The 9388-nt window shown below is 47.4% G+C and overlaps 1 protein-coding gene across 1 annotated transcript in view; it reads left to right on the top strand.

The window, feature by feature from the left end:
• The window catches only part of Cfap97d1 (CFAP97 domain containing 1), a 6134-nt gene extending 1643 nt beyond the window's left edge, over positions 1 to 4491 (top strand). The window contains exons 4-6 of the mRNA XM_005369144.3: positions 3003 to 3126; positions 3696 to 3752; positions 4364 to 4491. Of these exons, the coding sequence (XP_005369201.1) occupies positions 3003 to 3126; positions 3696 to 3752 (181 nt within the window). The 3' untranslated portion in view covers positions 4364 to 4491. The remainder of the gene's footprint in view (positions 1 to 3002; positions 3127 to 3695; positions 3753 to 4363) is intronic.
• The last annotated feature ends 4897 nt before the right edge of the window (positions 4492 to 9388 follow it).

The following is a 9388-nucleotide window of genomic DNA, read 5'->3' as shown; positions in this document are numbered from 1 at the left end:
TCTCTCTCTCTCTGTCTCTCTCTCTGTCTCCTCTCTCTCTCTCTCTCTCTCTCTCTCTCTCTCTCTCTCTTTCTCTCTCCATTTCATTCTCAGGAAAGCCAACCTTCCCTTTGGGTTTGAGTGAGAGAGAATCACTCAAAGGACATTATGGAGAGAAGCAAGAGACAAAACTACCAAGATTGACAGCTTCCCAAGCAGGGGGTTAAATCCCACCTTTGCTGTCCTTTAAGAGAGTTCCCCTAGCTCTCTTCAGAGCTTGTCCCAAGCACACACTTGTGTACCTTTGCAGAATGCCCACATGTCGTGGTGGTTCAGGTGCAAGGCAGTGAGCAACAATTTCTTTTTTTAAATTGATATTTATTGAGCTCTACATTTTTCTCTGCTCTCCTCCCTGCCTCCTCTCCCCCCTTCCACCCTCCTCCAAGGTCCCCATGCTCCCAATTTACTCAGGAGATCTTGTCTTTTCATACTTTCTACTTCCCATGTAGATTAGATCTATGTAAGTCTCTCTTAGTGTCTGAATTATTGTCTAAGTTCTCTGGGATTGTGTTTTGTAGGCTGGCTTTCTTTGCTTTATGTTTTAAAAACACCTATGAGTGAGTACATGTGATAATTGTCTTTCTGTGTCTGGGTTACCTCACTCAAAACAATGTTTTCTAGCTCCATCCATTTTCCTGCAAAATTCAAGCTGTCGTTTTTTTTCCTGCTGTGTAGTACTCCATTGTGTAAATGTACCACATTTTCCTTATCCATTCTTCGATCGAGGGGCACTTAGGTTGTTTCCAGGTTCTGGCTATGACAAACAAAGCTGCTATGAACATAGTTGAGCAAAGATCAGGTATTCGAAGATGTGTGGATTTATATCGGATCATCTATTCGGTACCATTGGTCCTCCTGTCTGTTCTTATGCCAATACCAGTCTGTTTTCAGTACTGTAGCTCTGTAGTAGAGTTTGAAGTCAGGGACTGTGATGCCTCCAGAAGTTCTTTTATTGTACAGGATTGTTTTGGCTATCCTGGGTTTTTTGCTTTTCCATATGAAGTTGAGTACCGTTCTATTGAGGTCTTTGAAGAATTTTGCTCGGATTTTGATGGGCATTGCGTTGAAGAGCAACAGTTTCTTTTTTAGTTCTGGAGGCTGGGGAATCCAGATATACAGGGAGGCACCAGTGGATTCTGGGTTGGCCTTGGTGTGGGGTGCTGCTTGCGTTCCACAAAGACAGCCATCTTCACACCGGAACCTCATGGCAGAGGGACAGGAGTTCTCTCCCCCAATTTCCTTTATGAGGGTGCTAATCCCATCCCCCAAACATTACCTCTTAATATCACCTTGAGAGTTAGTGGTCAGGCATATGGGTTTGGCGGATCCACAAACATTCAGATTTAGCATCATAGCCAAGACAATGCTATGACTCTCCAGGAATCAGTTCCACGAAAACCCTTGACTAAGTACTGCATGCTAGGTGTCACCGACCATAGACGAAATGAGGAACATTATTTCCCAACCCCAAACACTTGCAATCTAAGATGCAACATTTGTAAAAACCCATACTAAAGCAGTGTGAGAAGGACGAGGAACGTGCACACCAGGAACGTGCATATGGTCGCATATGTGTGTAGAGGGAGGAGGGAGGAAGGGAGGATTCCTGTGTCTACCAAGAGACCGCAAACAAAGCTGAAAGTCAAGGAAAGGGAGATGAACCAAACCTTGACTCCAGGCACATATGCCTTATCCACAGGACGCTTTCCTTGCTTATACAAACCATGTCTCGAAAAAAAAAACAAAACAAAAAAACAAACAAACAAACAAACCATGTTTCCAATCCTGGTTTCACATTATAACCCTTGGGAGATGTTGACAGCATCCTGAGGTCATGAGCATTTTGTCAGAAACATAGATGAACACATGTGTGTCTTTCCACACATCCAGACTTAGCAAATAATGATAAATTCACAAGTCCTGAGCTACTGTTGCCACGTTGTTTTTGAATCCCAGGGGTCCTTCATTCCTATCTTAACTACTATATTAGCTCTTAGATTACACATCACATGCCCCATATAGTAAATGTCTCTTTACGCATGTATATGTGTAGGATACATAATGACGACCAAAACTTAAAGAAAGTCATTCACGTAGTTTAAAGAGGCCAGAGAGACCAAAGCTGGGAAATGGATAAGGACTCTGTCTCTGAGTTGATGACATAACCCAGACGGAGGTCTTGGAGAGGCTGCTGGGGCTGTGGACAGAAGAACCCGGTAGCAGGGTCAGGTTGAGCGGTAGGGTTGAGTCCAGCTTCTGAGGCAAAAGTGTCAGACCCGCCCTGGGTGAACAAATGGGCAGACAGGAAAAAGAGACGGCAGTTTAAGTATCGGCAGAGGGGACTGAGCTGTTCTGAAGCCCCTAGGATAGTCAGTTCGCAGCTTGTCCATGACCCACATATCTGGTCAGATGACAGGTGACTGGGACTATCAGTATCTAAAACAAGCTGCCGACTTCTTTCTGGGGTCCGGCTGAGAGAGCTGCACCCTTTCCTCAGACGGGCTCTTGAGCCTCGGGTTTCTCTTAAGGTTTTAATGCACCCATGCGCTCCTACAATTCCAGCTCACCTCTATAAATGGATGGGATGGGAGCCTCTCTACCCCAGAATAAGTAGATTAGTAGTGACATGTGGGTACCACTGGGCAGATGGCGCTAATCAAATGTCCTCCCAGGTGCAGCCTCCCCTTCTAGCCTCAAAATAGCGTCAAAAGCTGCCAGGGAAGTGGACTCTCTCCAGGGTGAAAACAGTGTCGTAGGCAACAGGGAGTCACTGAGAGTTGGAGCGTAGTCTAGTGCGACACTGAGACCTGAGCTCTATCCCACGTCAACATTATCTCCCAGCAGGCAGTGGGGCTGAGGCTCCCGACAGACACCTGCAAATGCTTCATGTATTTTCCAGCGCGCACTGTCCTAGACTTGAGAAATGCTTTCTTCTTCACCCACCCTGGTTTTATGTTTTCCAGCTTAAACCGAGAAGCAAGGAACCGAGAGCTAGTGAGAATCACCGTGGAAAACCAGGGCATCCTAAAGAGGCTGGGTGACCGGAAACCCCACTATGATCGCAGGGCATCGGAGGTGGACTGGCAGGCACGTGGCCACTCTTGTCATAGTTCTGGGTGTACCTGAAATTAGGCTATGCTCAGCATAGAGACTAACCCCTAAGCAGCTCGGTCACGTGAAAGGCACCAGTCATTCAAAGGAAAACCCACACGGCAAGCATAGCCCACAAACTGGGGAACGACCAAAGGCACCTTGGTGATAAAGCTACTGAGTCAATTTCAGAAAATACCTGGCAGTGCTCCCCACCCCAAATTCACACGAAAGGCTGAATGTATAAATATGGAAGAGGGCAATGTGATTCTATATGTGATCAATCGGCCCCATTTAGAAATGCTTCTTCAAAGATAAAACGGGGAGAATTGGTCCAGAGGCTGAGACAGGGGGATGACTCAGTTGAGAACAAACAGCCTGGACTACTTCGTATTGAGACCTTGCCTCAACAAGTGAGCAATGAAGTAAAGCCTAGGGGGGCCATGGGCAATGTTTTAGAAAACCCCCCTCCCTACCTTTTCTAAGCCACTCTTAGGATTTAGAATTTCAACTCTCACACCCGCGTGCCCACGTTGACAAGCCTTTCTGCTTTTTTTCCCTTCAAGAATTCAAGACGCTATATCAGAAATACAACAAGATATCTTCTCTCCCATGAAGAATAGGTATGTCATTTTATAATAGCACTTTACTACCGAAGTCCCGACAGCTCCACAAATGGCCGATGAGGGCTCAGCTCGGGAGGAGATGGAGAGCTGTTGAGGGAGCTCAGAGCTCTGACTTTTCTGGGAACGGTGCTTTTGTATCACCAGCTTTGAGGCTTTATGGGAGTCTAAAGGGAGTGATCTGTGCTACTAAGACATTGCCAGGCGAGGGCAAGATGGCTCAGCAGGTAAAGGTGTGAGCCTGAAGGCCTCAGTGCGATCTCCAGAGCCCACGTAAAGGTGGAAGGCGAAAACCCACTCCACAAATGTTGTCCTCACCCCCGTATGTGTGCTGTGACACATGAGCCCCATCCCCGTGATGATAATTTTTAAAATGTTGTAAATTTTAAAAAATTGAAAGCAAGGTCTAAGGTCCACGACTAGTAAAAGGCACTGATATTTGAGCATCGTATTAGACACAGTTAGTAACATGCTCTGGGCCTTCAAGGAAGGAAGAGACGTGGATACCTAGGCTCTCCAAAGAACAATGCCACAGTTGATTTCCACCCCCCTTTCCTCCTCTGCCTCCTCTTTGTCTTATTCCTTCCCCCAACCCTTGCTCTGGACACAAGGTTACTCACCATGGGAAAGACACAGAGAAGACCCAGGATTTCTGGGCTGCTGAGAATCTCAAGACACTCCAGAGTGACGGCATTCCCCATCTTACGATGTTCCAATAAAGCTTGGCACATAAAACAGGGCAGGCAAACTGAACATGATGAGCCTTTTATTCGTCTTCTGCACACACACCTGTGTGTTCATGTGGGGATATTTGTGTGTGTGTGTGTGTGTGTGTGTGTGTGTGTGTGAGAGAGAGAGAGAGAGAGAGAGAGAGAGAGAGAGAGAGAGAGAGAGACGGACGGACAGACGGACGGACAGACAGACAGACCGGTGCATGGAGACCCAGTCTGACGTTCGGTGTCTCCTTTGATCACTTGTTTTTGAGACAGCATTTCTCACTGACCCCAGAGCTCATTGACTGAGCTAGGAGAGCCGGCCCCTGAGCTCCAGAGATCTGCCCGTCTCTGTGCCAACCCCACACTTGGCTTTATGTGAGTGCTAAAGACTCCAACGTGGGTCCTCAGCTTATGCTGCAAACACTTTATTACCTCAGTCATCTCCTCAGGACCTAGTTTGTACTTTTGTTTGTTTGTTTGTCGAGACAGGGTTTCTCTGTATCTTTGGAACCTGTCCTGGAACTCGCTCTGTAGACCAGACTGGCCTCAAACTCACAGAGATCCTCCTGCCTTGCCTCCCGAATGTTGTGATTAAAGGTGTGTGCCACCACCTGGCTCTCTCTACTTCTTAAATGATGTGTATGTTGAGGGCAGAGGACAATCTGTGTCAGACCTCACGTCCCGCCTTGTTTGAGACAGAGCCCTTTGTTGGCTGTTGTGTGCACCAGACTAACCTATCCCTGAGCAGCTGGGAATTCTCTTGTCTCTGCCTACCAGTGGGCTGGAATTACAGACACAGGCTACCATGCCAACCCTATTTGGGCTCTGGGAATTTGAACTCAGGTCTTCAAACTTGCATGGCAAGTGCGTTAATGACTGAACCATCTTCTCAGTCCCTCCTCCATCCTTTTAAATACAAGTGATTCCTGCAGAAGTATCCAGCACCACGTCAGATGCTGGTTACCTTTGTTTTGCCCAGCAGCAGGGGTAAAGAAACTGAAAAGGTGTGAGTCTGTTCTAGTTCCTTCTGTGTGGCTGGTTCATCCCTCTGGGAAGTTCCGCTCCTTCCCTGGTTCACTTCTTTGTCTAGAGCTGCCTTTGGGGCAGGTCTCCAGTTTGGTTTTGCTCCTCTGAGAGCACCGTCAATCCCCCTCATTCCTAAGATAGTCTCTCGGAACACAGGCTTCAAACACTAATAGTTCTTTGTCCTTGGATCGTGACGTGTTTGCCACCTCTTCACAGTGTAAAAATAGAACCTGAATTCCTTTCCTTCCTGGCTATTTTTACTGTTTTTAAGGTTGGTCTTCTTCCCCCTTAATCTTCAGTTTCTAGGAGATTAAGCAGGAAGTGTGCAAGCTTGTGTCTGTAATTCCAGTCCACTGGTAGGCAGAGATGAGAGAATTCCCAGCGGCTCAAGGGTAGGTTAGTCTGATGCACACAACAGCCAACAAAGGGCTCTGTCTCAAACAAGGCGGGACGTGAGGTCTGACACACACAACAGGCTCAGGGATAGGTTAGTCTGGTGCACACAACAGCCAACAACAAAGAGATCTGTCTCAAACAAGGCGGGAAGTGAGGTCTGCCGCTGAGATTGTCCTCTGCCCTCGACACACTGAAATCTGATTTGATCCACTTCTTGAGCTGGAGGCTGTCTTTGTCCAGAATTGGGGGGCAGGGGGTGTCAGCTCAGCTGCTGTTTCCCTGAATATTACTGCCACAACCCTTATGTCATCTGCTCAAACTCTGATGCTATAAATATCATACTTTTGAGTTCATCCAAGTTTTAAGTTTTGTTTATTTTTTGCTTCCATAATTAAAAAAAATTTAGTGTGTGTCCCTGTTTCTGTGTACAATTTGGGGACACGTACCATGGCATAAATGTGGGGGTCAGAGGACACCCTTGTGGAGTCAGGGTCTCTCCTGACATCTTTACCTGGGTTCCAGGGACGGAAGTGAGACCACTGGGCTCCAGAGGCAAATGCCTTTACCCGCCAAGCCATCTTACTTCCTTATTTTCGCGACCGTTGACGTGTTCTCTTTTAGGTCTGTGTCATCACTCAGGTTTGCCATTTTCTGTTTTGTTTGGGGGAAACTAATTATTGATGTCTCTGTTCACCACGTGGGCGTACCTGCAAGTTGAGTGCTTCCTTGTTTAGGACATGGCTTTCCTGGTTGGGGTAGGACTGGCTGATGCAGCTGCATTCTGAACATCTGGGTAACTCAGGATCCAATTCCAATATTCTGTCTTGGTTGTAGTCGTCCTGCTTATGCACAGAGCTGAGGGTCTTGCCTTCTCTTGTGGGCTTAAGTTCCAAGGTGACAACTTGCAATGCTGTTCTGTTTGCTTCCTTCTCCAGGGCTCCAGGGCTTCTGCCTGGCCCCCAGGGGTGTCTTCCAATGGGTTGAAAGGGCTTCTGCGGGCTGTGTGGTGACACTGCCGAGGGCAAGCAGGCACTGTGTGGCTCGGGTCTCTGTGTCACTGGGTGGAGGGCACCAAGGCACAGGGCTGTTGTCACTGCTGCCAATAAACTGGGACAACTGGTGCCCGTGTGAAGTAAGTGCCGGGAACTCTAACAGACTTTCTTCACCCGGGAAGCAAGTGTTTCTTATTTTCTCACTTATTTTTTTGTCTTTGCCTGAGGTTGGTTCTGTGTGAGGCCTCGCGATAGCCTGGTCTCTGGGCTATGAGGGACACAGAAGCAAGTGCAGGGGACCCACCACATTGCCAGAGACCCCAACTCTGTTCTAGGCAGCGTTTACGGTGCTCAGACTTCCTTTATGCAGGGTGTTTAACTGTGTTTGGAGGAGGAAATAAAAATGAAAATGATTCCACACCACCTTGTTTTGAAACCACTGGCCTAACTCTAAAAGAAAAGCTGGTTAGAGAAATGGAGGGGGAAGTGAAGAATCCGCCAAACAAATGCAGTTGATTGGATCTTAATTGTCTGACCTCAGAATGGACTTTATATGTAAGCTCAAGTCTGTAATTGTTAAATACATAACAAGCTGTCATTGTTATACCTGTATTCCCTGTACTTGGGTGGCAGGGGCAGGAGGATCACTAATTCAAGGCCACTTTGGGTGAGGCCAGCCTACTGAGATCCATCTCGAAAAGGATCTGGAGAGAATACTCACTAGTTAAGAGCCCTGGCTGCTCTTCCAGAGACCCAGATTCGATTCCCAGCACCCACACGGTACACAGACATATGTGAAGGCAAGACACGCACACCACGGCACACACTGGACGTCTGATCCTGTGTCTGGTGGCACAGATGGCTGGCGTGACCCTGGGTTGAGTCTGTACACAGCTGAACTCCTCACATGCTGGAAAGCACTGGGGAGATACATGAATAGCAAAAGCACTACTGGCTGAGCCGTGACTGGCAGGGGTTATAACCTCAAATCTCTCTTTTGCAAGGAACGGGCTGGGAGGCAGGGGAAACTACATCACTGGATCAAGGATGCCATGCTCTGATGCTAAAAACCATGTGGAAAGAGCCAAAGGCAGATGAGTTCTGTAATCGATAAGTGATGTCTGCTACGGGGGCAGGTTGGGCAGTGGTAACACGTACAGGATTCATTTAACATTGTTACCTTGAGAAGTCCTCTAGAGCTCACATTCTCTCAGACCAAGGACTAAACTGTGTTTAAAGGCCCCAGGAATGAGACAGTGTTTCTCGGGAGGCATAGAGCTGTACTGGCTTGCAAGTCAGGAGTGAGGAACTTTTGCCAACCTTTTTGCAGGGGTAGGGGGCGCTCAGAACACACATACTGCGGGTGGAACTGGACTTGGGTTTGGGTTTACACACACTCCACCAATACATACTTGCAAACTGGTACATTTATTTTTTTGTAACAACATTCTCTGCTTTGATAAACGGCAATAACACATCTTCCAGATGACACCTGTCCCCGGGGTCCTATCCTCTCTGCTCCCACGGTTCTCCTAGCAGACAAAGAGCTGTGAACATAACTTGTCCTGGGAGAAGGGAAGACACTTTAATTGCAAATAAATCAAGCCCATTTTCATACCTTACCTCATAATCCACACTGGGTTACTATCACCTCTCATCTGAGAATTGGCTCAAAATAAGGAGTAAGCAGAAAATGACTCTTTAGTATACTAGACATGCGTGCCCAATACCAGAGGGCAAGTCACATCGGGCTTCCTGTAACCAGGTAAGGTCGCCACCATGCTGCAGATGTGAAGTGGCCAGGAATGAGCTCTTCCTACAGTGTCATCTCCCTGGGAGTGGACTCAAGATCCCAGTTCTCCATCACCCTTCATGAGGCAGCCCTTTCCCCACTCCCCTACCGCGCCTGGATTTCTGGGAAATAGTTAAGTTGCTGTTTCACTGGCTACAAATCCAGTAAGAAGGACCTGCCCTTGGCGGGGAAGTCCTACAAATGAGATCCTGGTTGGTGGGTGACCTGGGATAAGCCAAAGAGCTGCTAGAGTTCTTACGCAAGAAAGTTAGCAAACAGCCTGCCTGGTGCTTCGCTGTCTGCCTTGCCTGTTTCAGGGATAAGGTATCTTGGATGTGTACAAACGGCATCCTTTCTCTGGTCCTAGAAGATGCAAGCAAACTGCACACTGTTTATCTATGAATACACTCCTCACAGGTCAGTCACTTCATTAGGGAGCCCCCATTGGAGAAAGCACAAAAGCATGAGGTGGTATAGCATTGTGGTTAAGGATCATAGCTCGTGTGAGGAATTTTGAGGCTCAAATACATACAGTCGTATCATTGTGCATGTTTAGTATGTATGTATGTGTGTGCACAGGTGTAAGTGCAGACTAGCCAGTTCAAAAGTGTCCAGAGAATCTCCTGTTTCCACTTCCGATCTCCTGACTAAACTGCCGTGGTTATGAAAACACACTACAAATGGGTTCTGGGGATTTGAACTCAAGTCATTAAA

Source organism: Microtus ochrogaster, unplaced genomic scaffold, assembly GCF_000317375.1.
Source record: "Microtus ochrogaster isolate Prairie Vole_2 unplaced genomic scaffold, MicOch1.0 UNK44, whole genome shotgun sequence".
Classification (NCBI taxonomy): Eukaryota; Metazoa; Chordata; class Mammalia; order Rodentia; family Cricetidae; genus Microtus; species Microtus ochrogaster.
Note: the sequence above shows the minus strand (reverse complement) of the source record. Positions and strands in the feature narration are given on the sequence as shown.